The sequence below is a fragment of the Struthio camelus genome, chromosome Z, assembly GCF_040807025.1.
Source record: "Struthio camelus isolate bStrCam1 chromosome Z, bStrCam1.hap1, whole genome shotgun sequence".
In the NCBI taxonomy this organism is placed as follows: Eukaryota; Metazoa; Chordata; class Aves; order Struthioniformes; family Struthionidae; genus Struthio; species Struthio camelus.
This window is the reverse complement of record NC_090982.1, coordinates 1,938,383-1,956,109: the sequence shown is the minus strand read 5'-3', so window position 1 is coordinate 1,956,109 and position 17,727 is coordinate 1,938,383. Positions and strand designations below refer to the sequence as shown.

The 17,727-nt window shown below is 42.6% G+C and overlaps 1 protein-coding gene across 4 annotated transcripts in view; it reads left to right on the top strand.

Moving 5' to 3' along the window:
• The window catches only part of PAX5 (paired box 5), a 182,381-nt gene that overhangs the window by 90,957 nt on the left and 73,697 nt on the right, over window positions 1–17,727 (top strand). For all 4 annotated transcript variants that reach the window (XM_068927385.1, XM_068927384.1, XM_068927386.1 and 1 more), the window contains one exon: window positions 371–500. In XM_068927385.1, coding sequence (XP_068783486.1) covers window positions 371–500 — 130 coding nt within the window. The remainder of the gene's footprint in view (window positions 1–370; window positions 501–17,727) is intronic.

Genomic DNA, 17,727 nt, shown 5'->3' with positions numbered 1-17,727 from the left:
ACTAACATGAACGAGCGTTCATTTCACTCTAACAGGCAAAGAAGTTTCATTCAGCTGTTATAGCCCCCAATTTGCTCTACAGAATTTCCTCAATAAGGAAAGCTGTGTTACCTGTTGATCTTCTCTTTTCATAAAGAAGCCCATTTTGGTGTTCTCCGAGAGCATCAATGATAAGTACAGACCCACTTATTGTGTATTTTGAGTACTTAGCATTATGATTTAAATGTGTATTGCCTTTGAAATTGGTCAGTGTAACTGAACAAAAGGTTTTTGAGTTCTGTATTGCACCTACTGTTTGTTATACAGGCAAAAGCTGGTAAATAGTAGTAAAGTTATTATTGCTAAGATGCTTTTTGTTTCTTTTTTTCAGGCAACTGAGTATTCAGCCATGGCATCGTTAGCTGGTGGATTAGATGACATGAAAGCCAATATAGCAAGCCCTACTTCTGCAGATATAGGAGCTAGTGTTCCGGGTCCTCAGTCATATCCTATTGTAACAGGTAAGGAATCTTCAAACACTGATAAGTGGTGTAAAAGAGTGTGTGTGCACACTGCAGGGTGCATTATGAAGGGACTGTGTCAGATGTGTAATCATTCACTCAAAAAATCTTTTTTGCTGTGTGACTTCATAGAAGGCTGATCTGAAGTCAGATGCATGGTGTGTATAGATCACTAGTGTTCACTTGAGCTAACAGATGACATATCCCTTTTCACTAAGACAGGATATGCCCCTCCATACCAATTCTATATCCTAAATATCAATGCACAATTGAAAAGGAGAATGCTTGCCTGTGCTTTTTGGGTTTTATTACTTGTTTCTCATAAAAGTGTCTGGCATTTTTGACTGGATAGGGGTTTTTTTATTACATTTAAAACTGGATTGAATTTTGGATGCATTTCCTTCCTACAAATACATCTGTTTTGAGTCACTTTGGGAATTACAATTGTGCGCTAAGGCTGAGCATTTAGCTGAAAAGCAATGATTTACTCTAGGAATGCAACGTCATCTGCATGTCTTTAGAAAGCATAGGCTATGCATCGGACAGTTAGAATTTGATACGTGCCTCGGTCTTCCACTTATTCAGGATTGACCACACCACTTGGGGGGAGATTGCCTAAGCGGGAAAAAAATCATGAAAGTATATCTCACAGGATTTGTGTGGGAATTAGAAAGGAGAGCAAGGCAAGGAGCATGTCGGCAGGACAGATAAGAATGATTAGCTGATAGTGGTGGCTATTTTAGCTGGAACTGCTGGCAGAGAAGTTCTGGTGGACCCATCTATTGAGGATCTCAGAACAGACGCTCTTGGATCATACAGGTCAACTGCATTAGCATCTGGTCTCTGGAGGAAGGTAGGATTGGTCCAAAAGAACAGACAAGTGAAGAGGCTGAACTGCCAGCAAATAATTCACTTATTATTTAAACTCAGCTACCACAACAAGGGTCTAATATGCAGTGAACATACTTGATCTTTATGCATGGATGTTAAAGAGCAAAACATGGTTCCTTCAGCAACTAACATGAGCTCTTTCAAAGGCACCTTATGAGCAGCCTTTTGTGTCTTCCTCAGATCAGGATTCTGTGCACTTGTTGCATGTCTAGTCTTCAAAAATAGCATGTATTCACAGCTGCAAGAGTACAGGAGAAACCATTTCCTCCTTATCTTGCTTACTGGCAATCGCTAGTGATTGTCTTGTATCACTACTTCTGTAGTGTTTGGTTGCGTAGTGTAGAGCTGGCTGATTATATTTGTTAAAACATGACTGACTATAGAAATGACTCCGAAAAGCTTGTTTTATATTTGAGCTGAGTTCTTTTTGTGACATAATATACACCTGAACAAAAGTTCTAGATGTTAAATTTATTAGTTCTCACTGAGGACAGGGAACAGATTTTATGACAACAAGCCTAGAAAAAAATCTGCCATTGGTCTTAAGTGTGACAGGGCTATAACAAAACACATTTTACAAGGCAGTAGGTATTTATATCTTTAATTTGATATTGCTGTAGAGTTTTTTAACACCTGCATTCATAAAACCTAGATTTACACGAGCATATGAAAAGCCCTTTAAAACCTATTGCTTTTTGATATATTTTTTAGAAAAGATTGTCTGTTATTTTTCCATTCTCTTTTGTAACATCCATAATGCTTGTTTAGTGCTGTTCAAACTCCAGAAGCAGATGGAAAACCTAAACATTGTCTAAACGCTATAGTGCTGGACACACTCCATACAGGAGAGTCACATTCTACCCTGAGGCTTTCATACCTAGCTGAGAGGACACGCAGATCTTCAAAGACAGAAATATAATTTTTTATTTGTTTTGGTAAAGTGCCAGACGCATAAGTTAAGGCACACTTGGTGATACAGCTCCCACCATAGCTCTGGATAAACTAGTCTGTCTTCTGCTAAGGATTAAATGGCTTTTCCATTCCTACCTCTTTTTCACCCTGTCGCTTACCAAACATTTTTTCAGCTGTAAAAGTGAGGATAAAGTTCTGCAAAGTGTACAAAATTCTGTGTCGAATGGTGTTAATGGCTTGATGGCTTGACCTTACTTCTCAGTTGACATTCCAGTAGAAGTCACTAGATTATAAATACATTTTTAACAGCTTTGTTATCAGGACTCCAAGAGCTTCTAAAACCTGGCAAATAAAATCCAGAAGAATCTGTAGGTGGAAAACATTATTTATTTTGGAAAGTCTTCTGGTTTGTGTGAAGCAAAGCTGTGAATATGTGATTGCACAACATTTTAACACAGGGTGGGCTATTGGTGTGCAGAGAGCTTTCAGCCTCATGTTTTAGGGTAAAGAAATTGTAATATAGACCCACAAGAGTTTGAGAAATGCGTTTAATTGTGGCCAAGAAAAGTAATGTAGTGCTTTTGATAGGCTGATATCTGCAGTTCAAGCTTCATCAATTTTTATGAGAGTCTAGCGACAGTTCTGGGCTGTCATTTGCAAAGAGCCTGAGTCTAGTTCACTTTGTCAGTCTTAAGTCGGTAAGACACATTATAAGAAACTTTAATGCAAGTGAGGCTGAGAACTGAGGTCATATGATCACAGTCTTTCCTTGTTCTTATTACTGGCCAGTGGTTTGGATAACAAAGCAATACTGAGAGTTGAGATGCAAAAGATCCCCTGTATAAATGCTGGTGGAAAACATAAAATTCCCATTTCCTAACAGGCTGGCTGATCAAAACAGTGAGGATATTACCTGAAAAGAAAAGGATTGCTCAGACATTGGCATTCATGCCAGCACTTCCTGGTAAAATGTGACTAAGGAAAATTTTAATGACAGTTCTTTGTACTGCTTCATGCACCACCCTCGTGTTATGGACCGCCAGCTAAACATCTGATTTCTCTCCATCGTTTTTATGCCACATTAAATATTAAGTAAAAAAAAAAAAAAAAAACCCTTTCTTACTGCTTGCTGCCACGGTTCATAAGTGCTCCCTCCATCTGCAAGCCAATGACATGTGCCCAGCTCATTACTGCTGTAGTCAGCAGCTTCCTAGCAGTCCGTGATTGTTACTAATTACCTACAGATGCATTTTCCCTGCTCTGGCTTGCTGATTTCAGTGTGGTAGCTATCACTTTGAAAAGACAAAGTGGTACTGAAATTGACACCTTCTTCTGGCTCTGCAGTGCTTTGTAGAGGGCAGATTGACAAATTCACAGGCACCCCTGACTGCAGCTGGTGGGAGAGTCAGTTTGCATTAGCAGTGTCCGGAAGTGACTGTTGACTTTCCATTCAGAGGAGCCAGAGAGGTACATTTCATTTTAGTGGGATCTGACATGAGCCCTATATTCCTCCATTGAAAAAAGATGCTATGAATAAAGCCTCAGAAGTAGACTTTCTTTTTTGTTCCTCAAGCAGATGTTTGAATAGGAAAATCTGGCCTTTTCCCATGCCAGAACTTCTGTGTCACAACTGCACCACCCCTTAGCTGCTTGCTCTTCCAAGTTGCTGCCAGGGCACCGTTAGATGTGCTGGCTTCCTTTTTGATGTATTTGTACTATTACAGCTGTACTGATTAAGAGGCTGCAGTGCAGTTTTGCAGCTTAGATGGTTACTTACTTGCATGTGCAGAGGAAGACTAAGACTCTACCAAATAAGGACAAGTACTTCTTTATTCTTCTCACCCTACCTTGGAACTACATGACAGAAGGAATATAATCTTGTGCATTCCTTCTTGGGATCAACCTTGAAGGCAACGTTACCATGAATCCAAATACATCAGCTTTTCTGCACATTTTATATGCACATCACAGAAGAGAGAAGAAAGAGAACAAAACTGTGAGCAGAGTCCACTTGAAAAACGTCATCTTGAAGGATGGGAGAGGGGAGAACACTGAATGGCAATCATGTTAAATTATTTGCCATGGCTTGCAGTGGAAGACTCGGGCCATGAAACATAAGTCATCCTGGGCTTCAGACTGAATTGAATGTAAAAGTGGAAAATGCATGTGGCTGAATGACTCCTCCACTCCTGACAAAATCAGCCTCATTTTTTTTTTAGTGTGGATGCATCCCATAACTTACATGTAATATATTACACTGGGTAGTTTTTTCTTCATAGATGAAACAGATCTGTGGCTAATGCAGATAATAGAAATTTGTTCAAATTTCCCTATTTCTAAATAGTTTGTTAAATTTTTGTGGCTATGAAACAGTTGCTAAAAAGGGAGAAGTGTGTATCAAAACAGGAGCTGCTTCTTGCTACTGTTCTACTGTAAAATACAGTTCTTAGCTGGTGTCTCATAGAGGGCTTTTTCTTTAGGAATGCCCAGTCTTACAGGAGAACTTGGTTGCCTAAATTTTCAGCCTGCTTCACATCTTGTTTGTCCTGTCACGCTGTGGCTGCAATTTATGTGCCAAAGTTTTGCTAGATTTTCTTAAATGACCGTTACTGATTATCACATCTGAGGTGAGAAGCAAGATAGTGACAAGGTAGCTGGATTGGAAAGCTTGCCAAAAATGGAACGTCATCTGAATGGTTAATGTTTGCAACTAAAGTAAATGTCGGTGCCTTAAAAAACCACAACAATAAGGAAAAATAGCCCTTCGAAAAGTCCAGGCTAATTTCTTGCCCGGAATAAATGCTATGAATATTCAGCATTTAGCTCAAAGAATCTGGCAGAGCTTCTTGCTTTTTAGCAAGCAAACAAGCGGCACGTAGGATGCAGTTCACCTTAGCTCCAGAAGAATGACAACAGATCTTCCTTAGCCAATGAACGGAGAGAGACTAATCTGAAAAATCCTAGACACCATCTGTGGGATAGGAGGAGTCTGGAGCCACCTTTCTCTCTGCACAGACTACAGCCTAGGCATTGACTTTGGACTAGACATCTACTTTTTGGAGAGCTCAAGTTAGATGGAGAGAATACCATCCTAAGGACTGATAATGGTTTTCCTGATCATGGGGCGCTTTGAGCTTTTGTTTCCAGCTGTCTGCTGATTAGGGATGGCCAAACACCCTTGGAGCTCATGTGAGAGAGAGGTCTATATAAATGCCAGGCCTAGAGTGCAGCTACCAGAGTGCAGACAACAGGAGTTGCCTACAGACACAGCAGTTTGTGCAGAAGGATGGAAAGGGGGCCAGCAACTCTGGTGAGGGCAGTGCACACATGCTCAGAAACTATGGTGATATGCCACTGGACACAGTCCTCAGCACAGACTAGAGCAAATACCCATGGCACAGCTGAAGTCTTGAATCAGCCTGAGCTCCCAAGGGAGAATGCATGTCTGCAGATCTGGGGCTGCAGGCAGTGCCTGGGACATTTTGCTGAGGCTGATGCAGGGTAGATGGTGCTCTTGCCTGTAGGAGGTGTGTGCTGGTGGAGGATCTCTGTTGCCAAGTTAAGGAGCAGTGCGAGAAGGTTATTAGGCTGTCTAAAGACAATGATAAAGAGAAGGACTAGAAATCTTCTCTAAGACTATGCAGAGAACTTGAACAGAAGAGCTGTAGTGAAGGAGGGGACATGAGTCTGTGCTTATTAGGTTAGGAAATGGAGATTCCCGTGATGTCAGAGGCTAGGAGCCTGTCAATTCCAGCACCAGAAGGAAGGCTCCTGCTTCACCTGCAAACCTGCAACTACAGAGCAGGTTCAGTGCCATGGTAGCAGATGAGGGGCTGAAAGCTCTGTCTAAAAGAAACCACTGAGCCAGCTGAGCCGTAGCCCACAGAGACCTCAGGAAGGAGTAGATGATAGTAGTGGAAAACTCCGGCTGAAAGAGGCTGGCCAAATTGACCTATCATCTTCTGTCATTGACCTATCATTACCTGTCATTGACCCTTATGCTTCTTGCTGGGGGCTCAGATCTGGGAGACTGCAGAGGTGCTGCCAAAGCTTGTCCAGCCCTCTGAGCTTTCCTCTGCTGCTCTTGCATGTGGGCAGCAATTATCAGGTCTGCCTAATGACTGGAAGCATATGGGGAATGACCACAAGAATGGGAGAAATGGTGAATAGCATAGGAGACCATGTGGTATTCTCCTTGTTCCTGATGATGAGGAGGAAGGGCTTAAGGAGGAGTGGACGGATGCTACGGGTCAAGAACTGGTTGTGCAGCTGGTGACAACAGCAAGACCTTGGCTCTTATGACCGTGGAGAATCTAGAGAGAAACAAGATCCACCTGACTAAGCAGGGTAAAAGAGTCTTTGCCAACAGACTTGCCAAGCTGGTGGGCAAAGCTTTAAACCAGGAGCAAGGAAGGAAGGAGATGACAACCCACAAACATGTGAGGAAGTGGCAGGCTCCACTGGAATGAAAAAGGTGTAGGGTGATGTGGATGAGACCTCAAAATCAACAAAACACGGCAGAAGGCAGCCTACCTCAAACACAAACATGCAGATAAGAAAGTGCCAAGGAGGTCACAATTATAATATATGTTCTATTTCTGGGAAATCAACATGTTTGGATGCCTCTTTGAATCACCTGTACATTAATGCATTGTCATGATGATCAAACAGGACGAATTAGAGGTCTGAGTGCTGTTGTAGGCCTATGATCTCACAGAGACATGTTGGGATAGCTCATAAAACTAGAATACTGCAATGGATGGATACTGCCTCTTCAGGGAGGGCCAGCTGGGATGACAGGGATGGCAAGTTGCTGTTTATGTGAGAGAGCAGCAGGAATGCATGAAGGTCTGCCTTGGGACAAATGATAGATGAGGCCTTCTTCAGATAACTGCAGGAAGCTTCATATTCATTGGCTCCAGTCCTCATGGTGGACTTGAATCACCTCTGTATCTTCTGGAGGGACAACACAGCAGGACACAAGTAATCCAGGAGGTTTCTGGAGTACATTGATGACAGTGTCTCGACAAAGGTGATGGAGGAGCTGATGAGTGGAGTTGCTCTGCTGGACCTCTTATTCACAAATAAGGAAGAACTGGTCGGGCATGTGAAGGTTAGGTGCAGCCTTGGAAGAACTGGTCGGGCATGTGAAGGTTAGGTGCAGCCTTGGCTGCAGCAACCATGAAATGGTGGAGCTGAGGATCCTGAGAGGAGGAAACAGGGAAAAATGCAGGATGACAATCTTGGACGTCAGGACAGCAGACTTCAGCCTGTTCAGGGATCTGCTTGGAAGAGTCCCATTGGATAATGCCCTGGAAAGAAGGCAGTCCGGGAGAGTTGGTTGATTTTCAAGGATGACCTCATCCAAGCTCAAAATATTGCATATGCATGTGCAGGAAATGAAGCAAAACTGGTAGAAGGCCTGTGTGGATGAACAAGGACTTCCTGACAAAACTTAGGTAACCAGAGGTAGTAGCATAGTCAGATGACCCAAGAGGGACACAGAAACACTCTCTGAGTGTGCAGAGTGGAGATTAGGAAAGCCAAACCCACTTGCAGCTGAAGCTGGCAAGGGATGTGAAGGGCAACAACAAGACTTTTGCAGGTACATCAGCAGCAAAAGGAAGGCTAGGGAAAACGTGAGTCCACTGTTGAATGGGAACAGAGGCCTGATTACAATGGACACAGAAAACGTTGAGGTACTCAGTGCTCTTTTTGCCTTGCTATTTAAGATTCTAACTCAGGAACCTGAGATTCCTGAGACCAGTGGGAAGGTCTGGTGCAATGAAGACTTGCCCTCAGTAGAGCAGGATCAAGTTAGATAACATTTAAACACACTGGATATGCACAAGTCCATTGGACCTGATGGGATGCACCCACGAGTTCTGAGGGAACTGGCTGATGTCAGTATGACACCACTCTGGATTATCTTTGAGAGGTCACGGTATATAGGGGAGGTTTCTGAGGACTGAAAGAAAGTAAATGTCACTCCTATCTTCAAGAGGGGCAAAAAGGAGGATCCAAGGAACTACAAGCTTGTCTGCTTCACCTCAATCTCTGGGAAAGTGATGGAGCAAATTGTCCAGGAAGCCATTTCCAAACCTATGAATGATAAGATGACTGGGAGAAGTCAGCAATGGATTTAGGAAGAGGAAGTCATGTCTGACCAACCTGACAGCCCTCTATGTGAAATGACTAGCTTGGTTTAGCAGTAGATGTTGTTTACCTTGCCTTTAGCAAGGCTTTCAACACTGTCTCCCCTAAAGTACTTATAGAAAAGCTGATTAAGTGCGGGCTAGATAAATGGTCAGTGAGGTGAACTGAAAATTGGCTGAACTACTGGGTGCACAGGGTTGTGATCAGTGCATGAAGTCCAGCTGGAGGCCAGTCAGTAGTGGTGTAGTCCAGTAGTCAATATGTGTATATCTAGGCAGAGTGTTTAATCAGTGTAAACTAGGCGGGGAATTGTCATGGGCTGAACTCTTTTGTAAAGGTTCTAGGGCATCCCAAAGCAAACAGAACCTTTCTCTGCGGTCCACTGAGTGGATTCTAAATACACTCTACTCACATCAGAACCAAATCACTTCCTTTTTCCAAAATGTATCTTCTCTTCATTCTTGTCAAGCCAAAACCAGAAGTTTAACTAACAGAAAGTGCTCTGCTTTTTAAGCACTGTTGTACCCTCTGGAACTGATCCCGAAAGGAGCCAGGAAAGGGCTATTTCTTTTCTGGCACATGCTCTTATTTGATCTGCCTTTTATGACCTGGTTTTGATTATGATCTGAGAGAGTCAGCTAAATTAATTTTGTGTCAGCTTGAAAATACAGAGTGAAAAATAAAAGCAAAAATAAAGCTCCCAGTACATGCCTTTGAGGAATATGTAATAAAATAGGACTTTTACTCATTCTTGTACACCTAAAGTTCACAGTGAAGTCAACTAGTATTTTTTAGAGATGCAAATATATGGCATTAGGGTCAACCTTTCAGTAGTGACAAGTACAAAATTGCCTTAATAGTGCTAAGAAACGCACTGTCAAAACTGCAGTTGGTGATCCTTGGGGGAAAAGAAGATATTTATTTTAATTTGAATTGCACTGTATTAAAAAAAAAAAAGGCCCTGTATCTACTTGACTCTGTAGCTGTTGATTTAGATCTAAACCCAGGTCTTGCTAACCCCAGTGAAAGAATAGCCACTAATTTTGTTAGGAAATAAGATTTTGCCCTTAAGTTAATTTGCTGCTTTGCATTTTAAGAATGCAAATTTAGCAGTGCATTCACCTCACTGAATTCTTACCATTTAGGAGTTAGGTGGCTGGTCTATGGTCATCACTGTAACAGGCTTTCTAGATGGGACTTCCAGAAGACGACTTATCCCACGTAATTCTTAGACCTAAGTTAGGAATCTTCTTCAGAGGGTACCTGTTTCTTTCAAATGACTGTAAAGGGAACTAGGAACAATTAGCTTCAACTAGCGCTAAACAAAATGAGATGGATCTAGCCTGCGGAGAGCAAAAAGGGTTACATGGATAAGATTTTGGAGGATATCGTTATCTATGCAGTATTTGCTGAAATATTGGTAAGCCATGGTTTAAAACTTTGTTTTCATTAGCTGAACGAATTTCCTTTTTTTTGATTTTACACTAAAAATATTAGTAGTTCTAAATGAAAAGTTGTTTCAAAGTGAACAATTTAAATTTTCCATTCCATTCCTCTCAAATGAAGATAATTTAAAATTTTCACAATTCCTTAAAATTTTTGCTAAAGTAAAGGGAAAGTTCGTTTTTTCTGAAATAGCCTTTTCTACTGGAAAGCTGTTTTGTTAAAATTTTTGTTGGCCAATTCAAACAGTAATAATAAAAATCCTTCTTCTAAGGACATTATGTTTTGTTCATATAATCTGTCTCTACATGGAAATGTTGAGCAGTGTTTAAACGTTATCACCAAATAATTCTTTAATTTCTGTGGAATTGCTCTGAAGTGCAAAGTGGTGTTGGTAGATGCTTGTTCCTAGCACAGCATAATACTAGATTTACAGCTCACTGTCTACATTTAATAGATACAAGTGTAGATGCATTTTCCAATAATCTATTCGTCACTCCCTGTAAGGCCTGTCATGTTAAAGACTTGAAAAAGGGCCACATAAACTCTTGTGGAAAGGCAGCCAATCTCAAAAACAAAAGTGTCATTTTTAATGACAGGACTGAATCTAACTGAAACATTGTTGAATTTTTCCATTTTTATGAATTCTTATCTCTCCATTAAAAAAGAACAGCACATTTTAGAAAGCAGACTAGGCCATCTCACTCATACCCCACTAAGACTCAGCCTATTAACTGACTCTTTTGACAATGTACAGCCTGATTCTGTTGGGAGTTTGTTGTGGATTTAAATGCTGAATTTAACTGTGGTAAACATGGTTTGGTGCAAAGCATGTATAATAACAATTTGCATTTACATAGCATCTTTTACTTAAGGATTTTGCAATCTTTAATTAATTAAATCTTTCCCCCCCCTTTCCCTAATACCACTGTGGTATGGATAATAAACATAATTTTAAACGAAACAGCCATACTAGAAAGATTAAAACAACACGATTATGGTGCCTTCAGTGTTGGCTCCTGATTGCAGTGAGGCAGGGGCTTGTTTTGCAACACTGAACAACTTTGACTCTTGTTCCCATAAGTTGGAACATTCAAAAAAAAAAAAAAAAGGCACAGAATCAGCTCCACAGAAATCGGTGAAAACCTTCTTACTGACTTCACCCATAGTTCCTCAGGTTGGTCTTTTGGACACAGGAGAACTCACCCACAGTTATGTCGCAGTCTACAGCAGACCTCGGCTGAGCCAAGTGTTTCAGATACTCAGAGCTGCCAGTGCGTACCACTTTAGGACAGCAACAGCCAATTGTTTCCAAAGGGGCATTTTTTGCTGCCAGAGAAATGTTGTAAATCTGTCTTAGATATCCAGACTTGAAATAAAAATAGTACAGAGGCCCACTATGGCCCAGTATGAGTTACTTGTCACCTCGTATTTGATCAGTTTGAAGATGACTTTTATTTGCACCTAGGATAGTCAGTTGTTATACTGGTAGTTTTGGAAGCCATTAAGGAAAGAGAGGAATTTTTGCTTACATGATAAAACAGAGATAATTCAAGAGGCATGCGCATCACTGAGTAAGACAGAACATAATATAATCAAACTTGCTGTCTCCCATCAGCTAGGACTGTGACAGCTGCCACTTTGAAAAGGGAACATGCTTAAAAAAATCAAAACTGGGATAAATCTGCTTAGAAGGACCCCAAAAAACAAAAGCCACAAAATGTAAAGTGTGCAAAACTTGGACGAGCCCAAAGACCAGTGGGTGATACTGTCTCCAAAGGCTCAACAGTATAGATGCTCCCTGAAAGGCTTGGCTCTCAGGACTGAGCTCTCAAGCTTCACGCAACAGTCTATGGAAAGGCATCAGAGACTGTTTCAACGTGTTATCAATACCATGTGTTACTTCCTGTTTCATAGGCCTAACAGGTTAATGTTCACATACATTTTCTCACTGTAGCCCAGCTGGGAACTGACAAAGGTGCTTCTTGCTGAGATCAGGTGAAAGGAAGCCAAAGGAATCCAAATGTTCTAATGATGCTGCAATAGTTTTTAGGAGAAGGGGAACATCTTCTGCTGCAGAATAGAAAAGAAAGCTTTTGTTTAATTTTCCCACTGCTTTTTTTGGAGTATATCTTTCTGTAGCCATTTCTCATGGAAAATTCTCTAAATGCTCAGATATTATCTAGGAATAGAGATTTTATAAGAGCTTTTTGGACTTTTTTATAATGGATAATTGTTTCTTTATGACTTGCAAAAAAGTTGTATTCAGATAGATTGAGAATGTATGAATTTCAGATTTTTGATGTCATTTCTCATCAAAATGTTAAATTTTAATGAAAAATATAGAGAATACTTTTTTTTTTTTTTGCTTTTTATAGCTGTGAAGGAGGTCATTATTTTTTAACTGCTGACAAAAAGAAAATGTCATTGGCATTTTTTCCAAATATAGTTTGCTGATTTTTGATAGGCTAAATCCATAACACACTTTGCTGCAATGAAACAGGCACATTTACTCACAGGAATATCAATTGCAGAAATCCCATGAAAATCAGAAAGAACGGGGACCACCCGTGCTGCTATGACCTTAAAGCCCGAGTTGAGTTTTTCACATAGATGTATGTGACTGAAAAGTGAATTAAGCAGTTGGATACAAGGAGTATTAAGGTCCCAATGGAGTTCTCTTTCTTTTCATCATGTACTTGTAAAAATCTAAATGCCTTGAATATCCTGTGGTGATACTGCACTTTTTTTGAGCACTAACGCCTAAAAATGGCTTGTGTATGAGGAACGTTCCTCTAAAGAGGGGATATATGTGGGTTACCCCTTCTCAGCACAAGGTTTTATGTCTGTAAGTTGTGGGCTCAGATGCAGTGGACCTCCCAGAGAGAAGCATGCTCCTCAGGAAGGCTGATCCTGTACTGCTGGAGGTTGAGAAGCTGTAGGAGGGAAGAGTATTTGGAAAAGCTTGGTGGAAAGTCAGCGCATGCTGCTTGCTGCTGCAACTGCAATAATCAGAAAGTTCATAAGAGGCTCTGAAGTATTTGGGGAGGTCAATGAGATTCCCTTTGCAGAAAATTGCCTTTTTAGCCCTAAACAGAAAACTGCTTTTGCTGCCCCTATCTTTGTTAATATTATAATAGAGATGAAATCTGAACATAAAATGTTCCCAGGCAGTGATATAGTCTTGAAAAGGTCTGGTAGCTGATCATTCCCAAGCAGAGTTACCTCCTGTACTGTCTGAGCCTAGGTGTCAGACTATGCTGACTAGTATGGACTTACCAAAACTCAGCCTGGTTCCCACACTGATGCAGAGAGAGCCAAGCTGGCTGGCTAGGCCCTAGCTCAGGATCAAATGTGACCTGATCTTGCGAAGACAGCTTCATCTAGCTTAATCAGGCAGAGCTGCATCTAGATTCTGGAGAGAGTCCAGCGGAGGGCTACCAAGATGATGAGGGGACTGGAGCATCTCTCCTATGAAGAAAGGCTGCGAGAGCTGGGCCTGTTCAGCCTGGAGAAGAGAAGACTGAGAGGCGAACTCATCAACTTGTGAAGGGGGGGGGTGTCGAGAGGATGAGGCCAGTCTCTTCTCCGTGGTGCCCAGCGACAGGACAAGAGGCAATGGGCAGAAACTGAACCACAGGAAGTTCCATCTGAACCTGAGAAAAAACGTCTTCACTGTGAGGGTGACAGAGCATTGGACCAGGTTGCCCAGAGAGGTGGTGGAGTCTCCTTCGCTGGAGATATTGAAAACCCATCTGGATGTGATCCTGGGCAATATGCTCTAGAGGTCCCTGCTTGAGCAGGGAGGTTGGACTAGATGATCTCCAGAGGTCCCTTCCAACCTAAACCATTCTGTGATCCCAAGCTGGCTAAGTGGTGTCAGCCCAGGCCACCTTGTTGATCTCTCTGCACTAAGCTGCACTTGCTGCTCTTAGCCAAGCAAGAAGCAGCAGTCATATGGTCAAGTGGGAACTAGAATAAACTGTGTTACTGTGGGAGCAGAAGCAGCATTACATACTCCAAATCTTTTCTCCCTTACCTTTGCCTATGGCTGCTTGGGTCACACCAAGAGCCACAGAATCACAGAATGGCCAAGGTTGGAAGGGATCTAGACCAACCCCCTGCTCAAGCAGGTCTCCTAGAGCACATTGCACAGAATTGCATGCAGGTGGGTTTTGAGCATCTCCAGTGAAGGACACTCCACAGTCTCTCTGGGCAACCTGTTTCGGCGCCCTGTCAGCCTCACAGTGAAGAATTTTTTCCTCCTATTCAGATGGCACCTCCTCACTTTTTTCCAGTTTGTGCCCATTGCTTCTTGTCCTGTCACTGGACACCACTGAAAAGAGTCTGGCCTTATCCTCTTGACACCCTCCCTTTAGATATTTGTATATATTTGTATTTTGATGAGATCCCCTGTCAGTGCTCCATAAATCTCTCACTCCCTGCCCCAGTAAATTCCCACTGCTTTACCTATGCCAGTGTAATAGGGTTTATATTGTAGTGAGACACTTTTGTAGTGACCTCAGCATTGCCAAGGCCAGCTGCCTTCCCCAGTGCATGAGAAGAGACCCAGACAGCTGTCATATTTTTTTGCTATGAAAATGCATGAGGCTGCAGAAGTTATATCAGGTCTTGCACAAATGTGCAAAAGTGGGAGGGTTCTTTCCTTCTTCAGAGTGCCACCCTATAACCAGGAATGGTCTTGTCCACTTTGCAACTGTACCATTGCTTCCTGAACACCTTCCAACTGACATCAGCAAAGCTGGAGAGAGAAGACACTACTGAGAGTCAACAGCAAACCTATACGGTGCTTCAGTAACTGTTAAGTTGCTGGCTAACAAATGGAAGGCGGCTTGTTCTATTTAGCCTTTCATGCCACCATGAGGCAGCGGGCAGACTACGTATTCTTGGTGGCCAGCCAGCACACATGGCTGTAGATCCAAGCATGCCACAGCATGTGCTGTATTTTCTCCAGGCAACTGATGAACAGAGCATAGCCAGCATGTCGTACGAGAATATTCAGAAGACAGCGGGGAGAGCTGAGGTGCTGTACCTCAATGACAAGATGAGCAGCAACAGGGAAACAGGACTGATTCTGTTGCTCATAGCATCATTAGTTTTCTTTTTGATCTAAGAATCTGAATCAGCTGTACAAAGGAGACCTTGTGTGTTAACTCCTGCCTCTTCCTGAAGTGGTCTCACAGGCCATTTTCCTTGGGAGTTAATCTTGAGATAAATATTTTCCAATTCATACTAGAGCAGTGCTATCTATGCATTCTTACTATCTTTTATCAGGCCTTACAGATCTATTTTTGGCTCACATCTCTTGGTGTAACCACCCCCTCCTCCCTACTGTATCTCATCCTGTTTATCATTAGACCCTTAAGCAGCTGTCGGCAGCTGTTGTGGGTCAGAGAGGGCTGGGAGAACTGAGGAGAAGAGCGGTGAGATGGCATTTTGGCTGATGCCAGGATACAACAACATTATCCAGGTTCCCAACTATCTTTATATTGTCCAAGCCATGAGGGCACAGCTCCAGGTTCTCCCCACTTTCTTGGCAGCCCTGTTACAGCAGTGCCCCAGACCAGCAGGGCTGCCATGCAATCAACCCTGTCCGAACAGGTAGCTGGGACAGCCTTTGCCCAGAGAGGATGGGAGAGCAAAGTCTTAAGAGGTGGAATAAGGGACCCGGAGAAGAGAATAGACAGAGCATTCCTGAGGTGACCAGCCATTTTATGCTATTGCCACAAGCCATATGGGAAAGAGAGACATTTTCTTTCTGCCATCAATTGCTCTTTTCCAAAGATAGTAAATGTCGCAGCCATTTGTGTTGCCTCCAGCATAAATCTGCTGGCATTGTCCTGCAGCTTGGGCAAGAGCATTCCAGGAGTCATCTGTTTTTATGAAGTGTAGCAGACAGAACTACCAAACTGTGGTGGCTGAGAAACAGAGGATGACCTTGTGAGTCCTGAGTGGAGATCCCTTCGCTATGCCACTGTGCTACGCTTCTCCACAGGTTTACCATCCGCACTAAACTCATTTTTCCATTTCTCATCTTCCTTCGCTTGCTGGTCCTGAAAATTTACTCTCCAGCCTCTTTCCAGGAAATCCACCTTCCCAGCAATATCACACAACAGTGTGTTGCACGTAGCACTGCATGTTTTCGGGTTTTTTTTGTTTTTTTTTTGGCAGCTGAAATGTGAAAGGCTATCTGCTTGGTCCCTTGGAGTACCGCAGAGCAAATTCTCCACTCGATCATATGGCACCTAAGTATTACAAACAGCACAGTTATCTCTGTACTTTCCTCTGGAAGATATTAACTATAGCTATTCATCTAACAGCCTTATCTGTTCTGTGCTGCTGTTTTCCTCTATCTAGTCTGTGCTGCTGCTTTCCTCTCCAGGGTCCTCTTCTTTGGCGGTAGACCTGCTGCATAGTAAAGTATGAACCACCATCCATCCCAGCTGGCCAGCTCTCCCTCTGCTGCTATGGAGCAAACTGAAGGGAAGGAACGTGTTTGTGACCACAGCAGTGGAGCAGGCTGTCATTTCTGTAAAAGCTATGTTTTAACAGAGCACAGTGTAAGCCTCCTGGGCGCATGTACTCCATCCTGACTCCAGACCTGACACATCAACAGTTTACAATTATCTTTGACAATGAGGACTCAGATTATTACATTATGCAGAGACACAGAGCCAGGCAAGAAATGGCAGGCAGTGTTCTCCAGGACACAGTCCTCTTGGGCCGTCTTCCTCCAGGGACAGAGTTAATAATTTGATGTTGGTTTACACTCTTGACAAGTTACCTTTCTTGCTGGTGAGATTGGAGAGAGCAAATCCTTCTTACTTTGCCAGTGCATTGCTTTAAAGATGGATAGCCAGTCACAGGATTAGGATACTCAGACAAGTGGCATCAAAGAGGTTTGTCCCACCTGACAGGCCAGGTGCCAGCTAGCTCAGAGCACCCTCTCTGTCTTCTCTGCTCACTCCTTCTTTTGTGTATCTTATCAGGGATGGTGAGAATGCTTCAGTGTCACAAATATCCCTCTGAGAGCACGGTATCTCTGTCCCCCAAAATCAAACCTCCTTTCCTGAAGGGATTCTTTCTTTGACCTTTGTAATTATTCCTATTCAGTCTTGCTTTATGTTTTTTTTAATTATTTTTCCCTTTCTGTTTTTTTTTTTCTCTCTCTCTCTCTCTCCTTTTTTTTCCCTAGAAGTCTACCACTCTGCTCCAGTGTATTAAGGATGTGAGTGAAATTGATGACTAGAATGTCTCAAGTCTTTATGATGATGAATGATTTTCACTGCCAAAGCTTTTATTGTCTGTGATTTGGGAAGAAGGGGAACTGATTTATCGTAGTTGACTGTCATGCCATTTAATACAGTTATAAATCCTGACGTCACTGATGGGTGGTGTGAACTAGAGAACTCCTGCAGCCAGTCTCCCATCCCCCCCATTTTGTTCAACTTTTACGGCTACTTGCTGTCACAGCTCTTTGCTTGCCTTTTTCAATTATGGTCATCAGGGGTAGCATTTAGAAGGAAATTTAAAAGTATGGGAATTCCACCATCAAAGAAGGCTGCCAACTGCTGGAGCGAAAACTGTGTAGACTGCCCTGGGCCATCATGAGGCCAGCAGTGACCTTTACTATCTGGTGCAGTGGCTTCTGCACCCCTGACTAATGTGAGGCAGGGAGAGGGGATCAGTGTCCATGCCGTGTCAGGGACAAGCACCGCAGTACAAGCACCAAGGTCACACAGCCAGATAGCTGGGCAGATCTGCACTTGCTCTGTGCCGTGCTGCAGATCACACAAGGAGTTGG